The sequence below is a fragment of the Cinclus cinclus genome, chromosome 1 (assembly GCF_963662255.1).
Source record: "Cinclus cinclus chromosome 1, bCinCin1.1, whole genome shotgun sequence".
Taxonomy (NCBI): domain Eukaryota; kingdom Metazoa; phylum Chordata; class Aves; order Passeriformes; family Cinclidae; genus Cinclus; species Cinclus cinclus.
In genome coordinates this window covers 49201390-49220202 of record NC_085046.1, presented here as the reverse complement: position 1 = coordinate 49220202, position 18813 = coordinate 49201390, and the positions used below count along the sequence as shown (strand labels likewise).

At 37.2% G+C, this 18813-nt stretch overlaps 1 protein-coding gene across 32 annotated transcripts in view; it reads right to left on the bottom strand.

Moving 5' to 3' along the window:
- The window catches only part of CLASP2 (cytoplasmic linker associated protein 2), a 145008-nt gene that overhangs the window by 72882 nt on the left and 53313 nt on the right, over nt 1-18813 (bottom strand). For 12 of the 32 annotated variants that reach the window (XM_062509877.1, XM_062509914.1, XM_062509886.1 and 9 more), the window contains exon 8: nt 11928-12074. In XM_062509877.1, the coding sequence (XP_062365861.1) occupies nt 11928-12074 (147 nt within the window). Of the gene's footprint in view, nt 1-5712; nt 5716-11927; nt 12075-12574; nt 12609-18813 lie in introns of those variants that run through there. The other 20 variants (XM_062510035.1, XM_062510096.1, XM_062510063.1 and 17 more) reach the window with 3 other exon arrangements.

Genomic DNA, 18813 nt, shown 5'->3' with positions numbered 1-18813 from the left:
CTAAAGGCAAGAACACTATAAACAATTCTTGGGGGCTTAAACCCCACTGCATTTTTAACATCTTTTAGTGCTAGCACACAGCTAAAATCCAGAGCCTCATCAACTGGATAATTACATTACCCTGTCTTTGGACTTGAATCCAACTGAGCTTTTTTTCAGCTGAGACCCAGAAAAAAGTATTTCTCATTGAGAGGAAGAAAAATACACACAAGACGTTTATCTACATTGTTTGTTAGTTTTCGTTCATAACCTTTACTGATTTTTATCCTTCAAGCCTTCAAGTTAGAATCGGCGTTAGAATCAAGTTAGAAAAAGCGCCCTGGAAGTCTCAGTTCCACTTCAGGAAGCTGGTGAGAATATACCAAACATAGCAGACAAATTTGATATGGAAGCATATCATGGCAGCTGAAGCCCCTCTCAGTTTTACAGTGGAGTTGTGGGGGGGTTTTGATTGGTTTCTCTTTTGTGTGTGTGTGTCTTTAGGTTTGTTTTGTTTTTCAAACTGAAGTTCAATGAGTCTGGAAATGGAGGCAAAAAAAAAAAGTCCCTCACTTCCTGCAGACTGCTAACAGAGATGACACTTTAATGAGTTAAATTCAAGGGTTTCTAACATTTTGCTAGGTCCTAGGAGTCTTTTTTGTAAGAAGGTTTATTCCAGTCATAAGGCTGAGTTCAGCACTGAGAATAACACCAGAAAGGGTACTGTATGCAAGCAAGAGAATTACCCAGCTTTTTGTGAAATCGACTTTCTACCCAGGACTTAATTCCTGTGATTGAGTTCTTCCCCTTTTCAGACTGAAACACTTGAAATACTTCCAATATATCACAACTTTGGAATGCTCACTTGCTTTACTGCCTTGATACTCTCTCCCCAGCATTATCTACATATCTGTACATCATGAGATGACAAAACAATGGGTCAACACTATATGAGAAAAGAAAAATGCTGAATGTGATTTTGGACTTGTATTTCTGTTTTGAAACAGAGAACTGCTTATTCAAATCATGTCTAACTGATAAATAAAGTACAAAAATGCTGGCCTAAAAGTACAAAAAAATTGCTCAATTTGTATTTGGTAGCAGACCTTTACCAGGCAAATTATTTTTTTCCTACTTTAGCAAATCTTTTGACAAAAATACCACAACAAAAAATTTCCCTGTGAAAAAGGGGAATTTCAAAGCTGGTATAGAAACTTAGGAGTAATACTCCAGAACTTTGTTTCACTTTTTGTTCCTGATTTTTTTTTTCAAAACGTTTCCCTGAACAGATTTTAACTATTTTCTGATACAACACGCATCACAATTTAACATTAGTCAATGCCGAAAGAGATACTGTTTCTCAGATGTCTTTTATCCCTCAGAAATCTCTAGCTGCAGGCAGTAATGATCTTACTTAAGAACATATCTAGAATAAAATGATGGGGACTACAATTTTTTTTTTCTGAATGACAACAAAATGTTATACAACTTTGTCTCAGCTAATTCAAAAATTTCATTTCTTAACTATCAGAGACTGAAGCAAAAAATGCAGATCATTATGGACTGAAAGAAAAAAAAACTATTGTTACCCTTTTGGCTTTGTAGGTTAATAAACAATCAGCTGTAAATTAGGAACAGACAGCAGTTTCAGCTCTGCGTGGGATAAACAGCTGGGATAAACTCAAGTACTTACTCAGCTTTTCATATAATAGGTTAACTGGCAACTCCCACTCACTCCTACTGACCTCTCTCATTCTAGAATTGATACAGCTGAGCACTAAATCACAAACGGGAGGGGCTAAACCAAGAATAAAATAAACTGGCCAAGATGAAGAGTTTCACTGAGCAAGTTCCCTAGTCTGCCTCACTGTGGGGCCCTACAAACACTAAGGCAGCACAATCCAGCGGCTGACTCGGGATACAACTGAGCTAGAGAAGACAGGGAAAAAAATTAGCCCAGGCAGCTTAAAAATATACCGCTGCTGAAAGTCTAAGTATAGGTTAAGGGGAATAGAGCAATACTTAAAATTAACTCAAGGAAGGACAAGTGCAAAAGCTACATGGCGAAATGGACAGCCTCCGTCACAAGATACTGAGTAGAGTGGATCTAAGGAAAGTGCTGATACCTAACAAAACTAACAAACAAACAAGCCAATGCACACAGACAAGCTATAAATAATAGATCACAACCATAACAATGATGAAGACACGAAACCTAATTGTTTCTTCAGCACGGTACTTGCAATAATAACCACATTCTGTTCCCAGCCATAATGAGCAAATGTTTCAAGGGTCATATTTAATTCTTTGAATGTACATTCTTCTGTCTGTTGGTGTCTAACTGGGATTTTTCCTGAATTTTCTGCATCTCTTAGTCTTCGCAAAATCTACTTGTCTGTCCTTGGGTTAGGCCTTATTATTTACTTTTGAAGTGGTATCTGTTGGGGGCCAGGGAAGGAAATTTCCAGTGCTTCATGATCTGAATTATCACCTCTGAGATGGCAAGGGTGACTTTCAAGATAATGACTCTGATAATGCCCCCTTGTACAGACCTATTTCAATTTCAGTAGCTTAGTAAGAAGTCTCATTATCTTTTCAGGTATCATAAGACTACTAAAATAGTCTAGAATAGTATCATTTTAGATGTATTTTTCGTAAGTCTGCTTTGGTAAAACAGGAACCAAATGTTCAGAAAACTGGCTGGAGATTGAGAAGTTTTTTAAATTCCCTCAGGATTTAAACTACTGAGTTAACTAAAGCTATTTTATATACTACACACTGAGACCTTGATGGATTATCAGATTCTAACATTCTAATGTTTGAAAATCTGATCTGTGAACCTCAACTGACAAACTTGATAAAAAACCTCCCATAAAACAAGTAAGTAAGTATTCTTCAGTCTCAAGTATCTGTAGGAAGGACAAAAGTGTTCTTTCATTATCAGGTGACTGAGAGTGAGTAAAGATGCTTTCAGCTTGCCTGATTGTTAGCAAAACATTTGAGAGCAACAAAGAAGCAGCAGTTTCTCAAGTAAAAACCACTTTGATCAACATTAGACAAGACTTCTTTTTAAACAAGAACCATAGTTTCAGATAGTTATACTAATAAATCCTACAGGATGGATATAATTAGACCAACTTAGATAAAATCATGTTAGTTTAAGTAAATTGTAGTCTTAGAATCAATTACTGGCTTTGCTATACAAGCTAAGATCACGCTGCCAATTGCCACAACTCTCCCAATAAAACTTTGGGGAAGAGCAAACCATGAAGAGCTGCAGAGATCCTATCTTAGATAAAAGTTTTCATCAACTGAACTTCAGCTGCCTTGTGTCCATTCCCTGTGAGAACAGCAACTGCATCTGCAAACAAGTAACTCTCCATTCTCCAAAACCTCTCTATTATAAACTTGAGAGATTACCTTACTGGGTTGGTCAGCACATTTGTCTTATGGTAGTTATTACCTGGATATAGGGAAACAGGAGAGAACAACAAAAGGAATCTGTACCAGTCTCACGGGCCACAGTACTTCATGGTTCAGTAAGTCAGGCTAAAATGCCTCTGACTGAAGCTGAAACTGCCTTTGACAAAGACACCCAGACAGACAATTAGTATCAGCAAACCTGTTCAGTTGTTCCAACACAAGCCACCAGTTTTTGAAATAAATTTCAGAAATATGTTTTTAAATCATCAGATATAATACTAAACCCAAACAAACCCCTTCTCCCCCCATAACCCCGTCCCCCCATCCCCCCAGCATGTGGACTGGCAAAGCTTTTCTGTTGTTTTTAACCAGCTTAGAAAACAATTCAAGTGACTAAGTACAGTAAGAAAAGCATTTCACTAGAAAGCCCACTTTAAGGAAACTGACAGATTAATTCTGTCATGTTCAGCCCTAGTGACTTATATTCACTCTGAACTGACTTGTCCACCCCACTTCCTCCAATACCAAAAGTCATCATCCCTGAGGCACCCAGAAAGTCATTCAAACTGAAACAGCCACATAAACTGAACAAAACAGCACAATATTTTAAAATACCTTTACAATACCTTGTATTCCTTACTTTATCTGCCTATGTTAGAAATTTGGCAGACACAGTTAGAGAACTTCCCAAGCCAGCCCACCTTTACTGAGCCTGTTCCATTAAAACATTCCTCCTACATGCCAGGGACATTGCTCATGAACACAAGTTTCCACCCAACAAGTAAGAGTGCTGTCTCTGAGGGCTGAGATGCTAAGCAGATCTCTCCATACAGTTATACACCCCATGAGAGAACAGGAGCAGGAGGGACAAGAAGAAATTAGGAGTGAGCTGCACTCACAAGAAGAAAGTGGTGCCAGGTTTTCAACTATTACGATAGCACATCTGAAGCCTTGAGGTGTGATATGTAAATCAGGTACAAATACAGGACTCCTGTACTTAGAGGAAGCACAAAATAAAAGAATTATGAAGATGACAGCACCAGCACACATACTGTAAAATTTGAAGCTGCTCTTAAGCATGTAAATTCCTTTGAAATTATGGATTGAATATGATATGCTCCAAGAAACTTAGTCAGTATTGTCTGAAGCTGATTCTTAATACTGAATGCATGGTTTCAACAAGTTTAGCCTCAATTCCTTTCTACACAGTTTCACAGGTATAAAAGATTAATAATACTAGCTCTTCACAGACATGCTGTGGAGATCAATTCAATTAATAAACATTTACCAAGCACACAGTAAATAAGAAAATTACAAAGCAAGTAAAACAACAGTGTTATACTTAGGACAGAGTTTGGACAGCATACATTAGGGTAAGATCAAAGCCTGGATGTGGAGGAACACAAGCAGTTGCATGAGCAGCTAGAACACAGATGCCCGACTTTTTAGGCTCACCTCAAATTGATTGATGTTGGTTTCTACTCAACTGGAAGCTCATACAGTCATCTTTCAACTCATGCACAATGTACACGCTCCCACGGTAATCTTTCAAAGCACTCATGTATTTCTTTTCTCTCTTGGCACTCAATTTTCATAAATAATTAAAAGGACATACATTTGCGACCCTTGTCCTTTTGTTCAACAGGTCAGTTTTGAAGTTATGTTTAATGTGATAGCATTAGTCTTATTTTTAGTTTTTAATGTAACTTCCTAATAACCTATTTACATTTTACTTTAATTTGATCCCAGCTTTACATTTTAATGGAGAAAAATGCACTAATTGGTTTACATTACAGAAATTACTGAGAACAAGCAGAAACACAAACAACTGGTTTGTATCATTTGTGATTCTGATGCCAAAATAGAATGATTTGAGATACTGCGACATAATAGTTTCAGTAATATAGAATTTTCATGACTGTTATCAGTACCCATTATTCTGGAATAATTTAAACAGACACTTTATTAACAACAATTCACACCACCTGTCACCACAAATTACACAATTACCATTTTTACATGTTTTAGATACCACATTTTTATCTTTTACTTCTAAAAGTTCACCAGAGCAAGACAGAAGGTCAAAATAACTTGACTTTAATGTGTTGTTTTTTCTCTTATATTTTAAAAAACATTTAATGTATATGTTCCAAAAAACCATTTCCAACACAGGTGCTAATACTTATATTACAAAAATAATTTCCATTCCCTGCTTGTTTGAAAGCATATACCATTACCAAAAGAAATGAAACGAGTTTCTTAAGACTCCTCCCACACACCAACACACCACCCTACAAAGAGGAATCACACCTGCTACTCTGCAAAGCAGCAATGCAGGAATGTTTCAGAATGGTCATCTTTGCCTGCTCTTCAACACAGACAAATTCCATAATGACTCCAAATGGTCGGAACAGCTGATTTTAGTCCATCATCCTCCTCCCTCCTTCCCCTTTTGCCTTCTAGATTAACTTGCATGAAAATATAAAAATACCGCTTCCCCTTCCTATTCCTTGAAATACTTAGTACTCAGCGTCAGCAGCTAAACAAGAGCTGGGTTGTCTTCCTCATTCTCATCACTGTCTGGTACAACCATGAGTGCTAGTGAAGTATCTGGGACCACAACCCCAGGCAGAGATGTTCACAAGCAGGCTGGGCTACATCTTGCAGTGTGCTTTTATCTCCAGACCTCTCCATTCAAGCTCCCCTGGTACCACCTTCCTGTTTAACCATTTATAAGCTGACTTCCAGACTATGAGCCTTTTGAGAAAAGACTGATAAAATATCATGCTTATACCAACAATAATGAATACTACAATCTAACTGAAACTTCTAGAAACTAAGTGAAAAACAGGGTAGTATGAACTATCACTTGGGTGACACACAGAAAATGGAGAGACTAATAAACATTGTTATGGACACATACATATTTTCTGAAGGTATATGTATAGGTGTGTATACATACACATATATATATATATATATTCATAATTTATCATGCTTGTTTGCTTTCATTCAGATTCCTTATTAAGGTGGATTTTTCAATCCTACTGCTGAAGAGAGCTGCAAAGGAATATATTTTCTAGAGGAATGGAAACCCCAGTGATTGCACTACCTTTTAAAATGGCCCATGGAGAACAGAGCAGTGATTGTATGGAAGGGAACCCCAACCTCAAGTGCCATTCAGGGGAAAAAACAACAATAAAATTCAATCATTCTCAGAGGACATGGAAAGTTTAAAATCCTCCTACCTCCCTGAACTCTGGATTAGGTTAAAAAAGCTGCAGCTCGTGACCACAGGATTGCAAGCCAGCAATCCCATGGGCAAGGATGTCTTGGGATGGAATTGACATTAACTGTGGGGAAAAGGAAGCAAACAGGCACTCTGTAGCCTGATTCTCTGATTCAGACTGATACCCAAGGCTAATCTCTAAGGCTGCTCAGAATTAACAAAAGACTTTTTAAACAAATGTTGAAGAAAAATCCTTGAATTTCACCACCACCTGGAAATCAAAAAGGAAACAAAGTGCCACAGAATGTCAGGAGTGATTTGCTGACTAATATTACCTCAGAGCAGCTTTATGTCATACAAATGGCCAGGGTAGAACAAGGAAAACTAAAAAATCCTAGATTATTTTACACAACAAATACAGCACTTTGGAAATCACTTAATGAGGGCTAACAAGAATAAGAGAGGAAACATTCTTAAACTTATTTTCTGCAAAACTCAAAATTAAAAAAAACCCTTGTGGGCCTCGCTTATTATAAATTCTGTTTTGGCATTTTTGTACAGGTGAACACAGAACTCTCTTGAGTAGGGAAGACAATTGATACAGTGATCATGAATCTACCTTGTCTCAAGTCCATTCACTAACAACGTAAATTTACAGATCTACAATTACTGAAGCCCTTTTACCACAAATGTTTCTTAACTACAGCACCTGGTTTTAATGATGTTAACTTCAACTGGCTGAGATTTCACCTATCTTTCAGTCTCACATTTGTTTTGTGCAGAGCCTTTTAATTTAAATTTTTTCCTACTAAAGCCTCTAAAGGCTCCAAGATGTCTTCTGCTAGGAAACTGAGCCAAAAAAAAAAAAGCAAGTAAGCACCATTTTAATATTTTTCAACAAGGAGCTGAATGTCTGTTATTGAGAAGGGGGAAAAACCATAATGACAGACAAGAAAACATAATCTAAAATTTCCTAAAGCTGGGAACAGCTTACTACAGTTCCTTTATGTATAGTGTTATTATAGTTCCCACAGCCTTCTATTGCCAAACTGTTCACCTGGTTCAACCAGGTTTACCAGTTAGTTGATTTATAGATACATTGTTTCAAAAAGTGTAACAGTGTTGTCAGCATAAAACAATAACTAATTCATAATACTACCACCCCACCAATGTACAATAGAATTAAAAAAACACAATGAATTATACATTAAAATATGCCATGCAGTTATCTTCCTGCTGAAGACACTGCAAAAAGTATGACGTTCAGCTTGTTTCAAATTACCACATTAAGAATAGCCCCACAGAGGTTTTCATAAAAATTACAAAAAAAGTTAACACAAACTTCTGTCATGATTATATTTAATCGGCAAGCATTTCTTCCAAATGCCACATGGCTCTTTTGAACAATCACCATTTCTACATTTAATCCCATTTTAAAGACTACTGAATTAAACTGACATTTTAGGAAAAGAGAGGATGCCAGACCTCTTGTTGAGGCAGGCTGAGGTTTCCTACTAACACTTAGATTACATAAAGCTTCCAAATGGTATATAAGCAGGCAATTCCCTGGAAGACTTGGAACAGGGTTTTCACATTTGCAAGAGAACTTGCCAAAGACCTATAAGAGATCTTGAACAGCACAGGGACAGAAATATAGCTCATTTGGCTGACATACTCAAGTCCTTTCCTATTATGGTGTCCCTTACCATTAAAAAGCTGCTTGTGCCATACTGCCAAGAAAAAGCCCCTGAATTTCCATTTATGCAAGGGCAGAACACAGAGTGCACATCCTCAGTAAGAAGGCTTTAGAGCAAAGAGTTATTTCCAGAGGCTCTACCACCTGAATAAAGAGCTGAGAGCAAGTGTATCAGAAGTAAGTAGAGCAGCTGTGTGCTTGCTGGCAAAGGTCTAACTTGGCAAAGTGTATTGACCGTGGAGTAAGAAACATGCCGAACAAAACGCTGTCCCATTAAGTCTAAGACCTATGACTTCTCATTCATCACTAAGAAGATCAGTGCATGAACATCTCCAAGCAGAAAAGTCAGAGGAGAAACAGCCTGCTGGATTCTTCACTGCCAGGGCAGTAAACCACTGTGGCTGCCTGATCTGGTACTTTTTGGCAAGCTGACTTCAGTAGGCTTGATTACGCCTGTCAGCAAATCCACAAGATCTGCAAGCCTTCCCATCCCAACTGCCAATGGGAAAATGTCTGGCACAATCATTCCCAGCACAAGGAGAGGGAATTCCAGGCTGACTAGGACACTGCTATTGCTCATATAAATACCTGTTTTACCTGCCTTCCTGGACAATGATTTTGAACTTCCAGTGCCACCAAAGTACATTATCTACATTAAATGGAAAATGTCCAAGACTTTGAGAAACTCCTTTTTAGTATCAGATGGGTCCTTTCATCAAGCAGCATATCTGGGCAGTGGTGGAATTACCCATTTCTTCATTAAGAACCATCTCCATGATGCATATAATGAACAGCCAAGCACATAGGCATCTGAGGTATAATTCAACAGGTGTCAGCAGATAAGAAAGCCAGCAGCGTGCCTAAAGAGTTCAGTTTTCTTAGCCTCAAGACAGGGTGGCCTAAAATGCTTTCTGGACTCAGGAAAAAAATCCTGTACTTTGCCACCTATGACTCACAGGAAAATATACTTTTGTCATCCTATGAAACAAATCTCTGGGACCCTTTAAAATACAAAAGGCAGTTTAAATGTATGGAACTTACAGTAATCTCAGCGTTTGCTCAACACAATTTCTATCTGCATGAAATTCTGTCTGGTCACAGAAGTCTGAAGAGAAGAAACTACAGTAAAAGACTTGCTTCAACTTCAGGGCACTTACATGACTTCTGAGATTTTTGTGAAAGGGAAATAAAAAGCAACACAGTTAAAGGAGCTGCCTCTAGGCTGAACTGCAACTTCTGAATATGGATTATTGGGTATTTGAGAGTCAGAAAAACAGAAAAGCAGGACCAACAGGTGAGCAGTGAAAGCCTGAAATACCCATCCAGTGCTTACAAGGAAAAGGTGAGAAAAGGCATGCCCACTGACTGCTGACTTGGAATGCAGTGGTGAGTACAAGGATTTGGGACTGGAGAATACAGCAGAACCTTACTACACCAGAAAGAGCAAACAACTTCCAGAACTATAAATTTACTCCACAGAGGTGGCAATTTTGAGGCTGGAGAAAAATCTCAGGTGTCCTTTAAGCACCTGCAAAGTAGATCCTACAGAAACTGGATGTGAAAGAGCATCAAGGTTTTGTTGTAGTTACAAAGATCCAGGAAGTCTCTAGATAAGCAGAACATGGTGCCCCAACTGAACTCTCCAAAGACCACGATTCTCTGCAGAATAAAGCCTTCTAAACCCAGCATTTTGTCCCATAATGACAGCGTGCCTCTAGACACTTATGTTCCTGTACCTGTCTCTAGTAGCTGTTTCTGACCATTGTCAGATGGGACAGTGGACTGCCCAGACCTCTTGTCTGACCTAGAGTCATTGTTCATATGAAGATTACAGGAAACTCCCCACTTCTGGAAGAGTCTATGACCTTATTGTTTAAGAAATGCATTTGGCATCTATGCTAATGCTCTTGATTAGGCTAGGAGATGCAGGATTTGTAAACACTATATTACAATTCTGACTACAGACACCCTACAGAATAAAAAAAAGAATGGAAATAGATGGGTATGTAAACATACCCCAGTATTTTCCACAGTTGAAAGGAGATGGTATAAAGCAAGGAATGACTAAAGTACTCTGGTTTTGGCATGCTTATTTTAGATTTTTTTTAAGTTTGGCAGTACAGGAAAAGGAGAAAAAACAATGTAATAATTTGTGGTGTTTTAATCTGCTTTACTACTGCATTTTTAGATAAACTGAAAAATCAGTGAGGGGTTATTCTGTTCCTACCTCCCTTCACCTTGAATCTCCATGTTTTTACTGCAGAGCATGTAAAATGAAAGCCTACATGTAAAAAAAACCCCTACATTAAAAATCATCTATATTTAATAAAATATTATTAAAAGCCCATACTGAAGTAAACAGAAATCCTAAGCATTCAGTTCTGGTACTAAGTATATTAGTCTTGCATGCAAAAACCACCATGCTTCAGGTTAAAGCAGATTACATTAGAATTAGTTATTTACTTATTTATAATACTCACTACGTGCAATAATAACAACAATAATAAATATCAATGAGACAATTTTCTTTATGGAGTCTTTTAGATGGTATTTTCTCATACTATTCTGCTATATATTGCTATAAATTCTCAGTTACACTATGACAGTGTTGATCCAGCCCTATGAAAATCTTTTCAACTCATTAGGAATTCTTGAGATCACAATTGAAAAACAATACATTTTCAAAACATCAGCTGTATCTTAGTAATCTGAAAATACTTAAGGCAGCTTGTCTGTAATGTATATTTTCTTCCAAATTTTATATTTGCTTTGCAGATTACATATGGGATTACATGAAAAGGAACATGGAAAATCTACTCTTACAAGAACCCCTCCTAAAAGAATCACTTATTCATAAAAAGCCTGTACCTGAACTATGGTGTACTTCCACAGAATTATGTATGTTTTCTGAATGTGTTCATGAACCATCAAAAAAAGCAGCTGCTTCTTTAGCAGTGAACAGTTGCTTTTGTTAAGACTACCCCCGCCCTAAAAAAATGCGGATTTCCCTGTTCTAAGATAATAATTACTAAGCATTCCTCATTACACTGCTTTGAAGCCATACCATGCAAAAAAATCCTCTCAAGGGTACTGGCCCTCATTTTTTATCTTTCACAACCAATTTCACAATACTGACAATTAAAAGAATAATAATGAAAGTCATCCAGATGTAATATACACCTCTGATGAGGGCTCTGGGTGATGTGAAACAGTGCAGACTTACAGTAAAAATCTGATCTACACAGATGTAGAAGAATTTCACAGGGTATTTATCTAGACAATAAGTACAGTGTGGATTTCAGCAGAGACACCCACACATATACATGTATTCATTTCACTAACAGAAATGCTGTTTCCCAACTTTAATTTCATTTATAATATGAGAGACCTTAATAAGCTCAGTGCACACTCACAAAAACAGACAGACATGCACACACCTTTACAGATGAATAATTACATAAAACAGGGTCCCTTGCTGTTCTCAGCCCTGCAAAAATACTGCAGTCATGAATTAAACATCCCCTTCCAAAGTTCTGTTTTGTGCCTGCTCTGGCAAGGTTTCTGGGAACACTCATTAGAATGTGAATAGCTTTACATTACCTCCAACCTTAGGCCCACTAGCTGATCCTGGCCTTCTTGCACTGTTTGAAGGATTTCCTGGCTTTTTAGGTGCCGGAACCTTGAAGGCTGAAGCAGCTGATGATGGCCTATTTCCATCCACTGACTCTTCATCATCAAAGCTTTTGTCTAGAAAAAGACATGTCAAATAAAAATAGAGCTATTAGAACAGGTGCATTTTCATCTCCTAACCAACTATTCTCCTGCACGTTTCACAGAAATTCACACAATGTGTAAATAAAAACAAGTATTTATCAGTCTGTCCTGTCTCTGACCTAGGAATAAAATGACAATAGGACATAAACAGCATTTTATACATCTCAAGTTCTTATAAAATAGTATTTTACCCTCATAATTAACCACAGTAGAATTGAGCATAAAAATGAATCCTACACATCCACTCTGACAATGGAAAAATATCTTCACACAGACTGAAATTTTTTAACCATTTCTTAATGTTTTCCCGAAAGGAAATCCCTTAATATAATTTTTATCATTCTAGTCTACCAAAGAAAAATGCTTCTCCTTTTTCTTCTTTCACTCATGCATGCATTTTCTGCTACACATCCTCCCACAATGTGTCTAACTAGCACTCCCTGTCTCCCTTCCACCCAGATTTTTCAACTTACAATCACAGATCCTCTTGCAGATCAGTCGCCTCATTCCTCTGATAGCTCTTCAATCCCCTCACCCTAGGACAGACCCAGCACCTCACATGGCCACATGCAGTAAATTCTTAATACTAATCAAAGATTCTACCAAAATCTGCTCGCAAACACCCTAGATCCACCACTGAGATTTGTGCCGGCATCTTTCTCTCCCTTCCCTGCACTAGGTGCTGCGCAACCAATGAGCTGCAAGGTGACATCATCTTCTGGGAGCCAACGCCAGAGGAAAAGGTGAAAAATCTCCATGCAAATAAATTCATTCCCTCACACACTATTTGCCACTATGCCAATCCTTCGTTAAAAAAATTAGACAGGCAGACAATATTCTGGGACCTGCACTCCTCTTTCCTATAATTTCAGGTCTGTGTATTTTTAATCATGAAATAAATTAATCTCTAGTGACTAAATAGTCTCAATTCAAATTACTGTGCCTTAAAAGAACCCCAACGTATTCCAACAGTAGAACAGTAGAACATAATGTTTTCCCCACCCACTTAGGAAGAAGGATTTATCTATAAGCTTGAGCACAGAAGATGTACTAGCCTATGGTTCCTATAATAAATAAAATGGGCGAGGCTGAGACACAGATGCACTACAGTAATGAAAGACCAATTTAGCATATTACCTGCTCTAAAACATGCCATTTGTAAAAAAATCCTGTGCTTATGGCGCAAAAAAAACCAACAAAAAAAATTTAATTGCAAAGCTTCATCATCTCTGGAACAGTTAACTGTTTACCCTTCGCTTATTCAGAACTTGCTTCCAGGGAAATGTCAACTATATTTAACAATGTAGCCTCCCAGAGGAAGGCAGCTTGCACTGAAGGGTATAGCAAAGGTTTTGTCCAGCAGCATTTGCAGCAGCATCGAATGTAAGGACACCTTGCATTTAATGTGTCCAAGATCACTGCTGCTACAGTCAGTACATTTTTCTAGCATTTGCCAAAAGCTGGTTTTTGCACTAAGGAATCTCCATGATCAAAGAAACAAACCATCACAAGAAAAATATGGATGCATATTAACCCATTTTCATTAACATTATTTCCTCCTCTCCTATAAACACTGATTTTTAAGTGAATCTTGCTAAAAGTAATTGTTTGGATCTGTAAGCTCTCCAAATCTGAGGAAAAGGCATCAGCCTTCCCCTTCATTGTCCTGTGTGTTGCCATGGAAACAGCACTCCCGCTCAGCATACGGGCTGAGCCAGAATACATTTTGATTCCTGATGCTTGTAGTCTCACTAGCTTAAATAGAACCAGACATCAAGATTTCAAGCAAGGAAAACCACTAACACAAAGGCCAGATTAAGTGAAATTACTTAAACACTGTCATACAAGGCTAACTGGCAAGGGTTAATATCTAGGATAGCTGCAACATTACAGGTAATTTTATATTAGAAATATCTTGCAGATTTTTAAACAGCATGATCAGATCAACACTGACACGTGAGTATAGAATCATGAAAACAGACTAAAAGTGAATATATGATTTGCAAATAAAATGGTTCTGCTGCTGCACTTTCAAATCTGATGAAGAAACAGGCAAGACATCCATACTACCCAACAGCTCTTCAATGAAGCACTGATATGCAAATACTGCACAAGCCTTTGAAACAATAGTTATTTGCAATACAATTCTAAAAATAGAAAATGTGCATTTGCTCATTTACACAAAAAAATCTAATCAAGAAAAATCTAGACAACCCTAAACAACTGTGTACTTTGGGAACCAGTGACTCAGATAAATTAATTTTTTATTATTATTATTTTTTTTAACAATTCATTATGAAGGACTATCAAATATGGATAATTATAGAAGTTATTGCTCAACCCCAAAATGTGCAAATAGAATATCAGAAAGAAATGCAAAGGCAAATGTTTCGACCTACTGATGTGCTGTGTATATCATGGGATACATTAAATAATGTTCTTGGTAATACTGTCAAATTACTTTGCCTAGTTAAAGCAAGAATATTTTTTCATAGATTTAAAATACTGCTAACTCTGGATTAAAAATCTATACTACAAAATAGTTTTAATACAGTTTTTCAGTCCACATGAAACTCATCTTTGTAGAACAAATGCCTTTTTTTAAGATACACTGAACTGATTTAAACTACTGATACATGGGTGTTCTTAACCAGACTTTTCATGGTTTACGTTAAAATAAATTAGAAGTTGCTGTACAGTTACTTGAAGTGTTCCAAAATAACAGCACAGTACCATAAGCATGTAAAATTAATGGCTGAAAAGGATCTGTTTGAATTCTATTAAAGTGATAATGCAGTTGAGCCTCTTTTTTTCTGGATTTGTTTGGTTTTTTAAATAAACATAAGCAGGAAAATTTCATACTGTCTTTTAAAGAAACCAGAAGTTTTTCCTACCCTTTTAGGCCTTTACACTTTTATTTCACTAGTATTTACCATCAAAAACCTGAGTGATCTTTAGGGACATTCCACTTTCAGAAATATGCCTTACACTATAAAGGATCCAAAACCAGAAGTCTGTATTTATATAGCACTTCATGAAAACAGAGCATTATATTTGCTTCTCCTACAATGCACCTTCCATGTGCTCTCACTCATCTGCAATGATCCACTTGCTGGTAGCTCCTGTAAAAGCATTTCCATGTACTTCAGCATGGAGAAGCCCAGCTCCAGTTGTAACTGCTGCTCCCCAGGGCAAAATTAAGGAGCAATTCTGCTCATCCTGGCTTTACTATGTGCCTTTGGCTGGCAAGAGGACTAGGGATGGAGCTCCTGACAGCCAACACACAGACTATGGGGATGACTGTATTTCAGTGTCAAACTGTGCCTCTAATGTTATTTTTATGAAGTCTACAAACAAAATATATTTCTGCAACAGAAGTCATAAAACCCTAAATGTAATTAGTATTTCAAAACAAAGCCATCTGATAGATGCAAACTTCTTTCATTCTAAAATGGCTGGATAATTCTCATTTTAGGTAATTTTAACATTTTAACATCAAATTTTACATATGCAAATATACCTGACAGCTGAGAAAGTATTATCCAAATAATGTTTTAAAACAAAGCTCCAAGGTACTAAAAATAAAAAGTTATATGACTTGCTAGCACCCACAGAATGTGTTAAAGGGAAACCACAAATTAAAGGCACTGAGCCTCAGTAAAATCTCACAGCACTGTTCTTATACTTGATATGTAGTATTTTAAACCATAGTGGATAAGGAGTTTTTGAGCTAAGCACACCATACACAGAAGAGCCTGGAATCTTGTACTGCCAAAATCTCCTGAAGAAACCTGATGAGCAACAAATGCTGTCAGTCTGGTACAAGCTCTCTTCCAGATGAACAACTTCAAAGCAGCAGAAGAAAAAATTCAAGAAAATACTGTTTTTATCTTCACAAAGCTAGGAAGTCAGGATTCAAAATCTGAGCATTAGAAGTTTTCTCCTCTAATGGAGGGTAGAGATCTGCACTATATAGGATGTTCTGCAGGTACAGTGCACCAAGTGAACTGCTGTCAATGAACTGCTGAGTATTTCTAAATAATTTTTAGATTATTATTTTTGGATTATTAAAAATTCAAATTTTCATTTCAAAATCTTTGAAGAGTTGTCTAAGAAAACTTCCCAGTAAAAGACCCTCCAAACCAACCTGCATGACACATCAGAACCCAAAGTCTACCCCACTTTCAGAACTTACAATTTACCAAAGTTATTTGGAGATTAAATCCAGGCAAACAAACAAAAACTTGAACTATCACAGAGCATGAAATACTAAAATTCTTAAGAAACTATGTAATTTGAACTAAAAATAAACAAAATATATGTGCTATCTTCCTGCCTTTTAGAACTACTCTTGGGGCCAGATCACAAATATGTAGTGTATGCTTTCTGAAGTGTTCAAAGAGATCAAAACATAAACATTTTTAACGAAACTTGATATTCAAACAACATTCTAGTACTCCAAATATTTTAGACTTCAAAACAATCTATTGATTGTGATTTGCCTACACAACTGTAAAGGTAATTATGTATCCGGTAAATGTAAAGATATATCCAGTGACAAGGAGCATCTAGAGAGAAATTGAAAGTTTTTCATATCGGGAGAGAAAAAAAAAAGTTACTTTCAAAGAAGATTAAATTAGAATATATTTACTGTTACTGCAATTCAAGCCTCCACCTTAGCTGGTTTCAAGAGCTGTATACCTAATGTGACATTCTGGAATCCAACATTTTTTAAGTCACAGTCAATAACAGAAAAATGAAACACAGTATCACTTACACAGCAGTACAAATACAAGACCTACATTCTACTTGTGCTATTCAGCAGCAGGAAATCAGAAGTTAATTGACTTAAAGCAGATCCTCAAGTGACACAATGAGGGTGGAAAAACTGGATCCCCTGCAGTAATACTTAACTAAAGCTGGCAATAAAGGCAAATCTGGATACTGTCTTCAGTAGCAGCATCTTATGTATCTAACAAAACTAGGTTGTAAATACCAGCTTGCAGTATTTTACTGTAGACTGACAAGTCAAACCAGAGAACACAGTATATTTAATATTTAATAAAACTGTTTTTAAGCTGACTTCTGTTCAAAACATTTGTATTAATTTTGTTTCAACAACTGATCGAGATAAGCTTTGCTAACAAATACTGTGTTTTACCTACTGTTAACACTTCCTCTTTCACACCACAAAATATTTATGAGGACAACTGCAAAATCCTGCCTAAGCAAAAAAAAAAAAAAATCCCAAGTAGATGAACTCTTTAAAATTTCTGAGTCACTCCCCCATTCTGTGCCTACCAAGATACCCACTGACAGTCTTCTTTCAGTGACTTGGAAATACAGACTGCATTAATTACTTGGAACATCTGGGATTGTTGGATCATTAGCTCAATTCCAGATGAACTGGTGCAGCCTACAACAACTTCTGTCAAGCATGAAAATGAAGCCACAAGCATTACACATGCATCAAGTTAGTTGATCCCTCTAATCCATACTTCAAGCCAATGCCCCCATATCATTTAGTGAGAACTTTATTACACATCAAGCATTTCATACAGTCCAAATCTGTTTGTCCTGACACAAAGGACAGGATCCATTTGCCTAAGCACAGTCATCTAAAACCAGTTTAGATAGTCCTGGGCATCCTGTTTGATGGCCAGCTGACATTTCAGAAGGCCACAGATCTCCTGGAGGTCTCATGTCACACCTGCAAGCTCCACGTGGCTACTGTGGATACAGCAAGGCACCTCGAGTGGCACAAGACACCTACAGCTGGACAGATGAACTGCTCCTAGGAAGCTTCAGATCTACCAAAAAGGCATCATTTCTTGGCATTCTCCCGGTTCACAGCAGGTCTCAGGATCCTAAACCATTAGGAGACAAATTCTCATGCCCAAACAAAAGCCTGCTTCCCACAATGATGGAGAACTGCTCTTCCAGAGACAACAGTGGAGGCACAGAAGTAGGATAAGGCCACTGCTGATGGATTTAACTACTTCATGTTACCGCCTTTGCTCCTCTTTGCCTTCCTGAAGGAAGCAACTGTACCAATGACACAGTGTTAGAAAATGGTTCTGTCCATGCAATATATGCTGATGCTCATCAGCAAAATCTCAAACTCCGACCAAAAGAGACTCCTTTTTCTGCAGTAACCTCACAGGGGATGAATGAGACAAAAAAATACTAATGAGAACAGTATTTAAAGAACAGCAAAGCTTAGTTCAAAAATCCCCCAAAGTTCGCAAATCAAACATTCTTTCACATGCTATTTTTTCAGGCAGTTCCAGTGAAACAGTGTATTCAAAACAAAATAGAAGAATCAAAAAGGCAGCAAGAAAGGGGAGCAAGAGTCAGTAAAAAGAATAAGGCAAATATTTCTCAGTCAAATTTTGCTGTTGATCTGATCTCAAATTTTAATAAAGTTCCCCTAACTTTTCAACAAGCAAAGCAAAATACAACTCTCCTACTTTCCATCAATCAGTTACAGCACTGAAAGAGGCTCACACCTGCTTTCAGGTTTTTTTGTTTTGGTGTATGCATCTGGTCTTTTTAAAGGGATGACCCTCAATGAATAGGACAAAAGAAAAGAAGGAAAATAAGGCAGAAGATACTAGACCTAACAGACTTAAAAAAAATAAATATTTAGAAGTGGCAAAGGCACGTGCCACAATAATTACCTACATTTAATACAGGCCTATTCTAATACCAT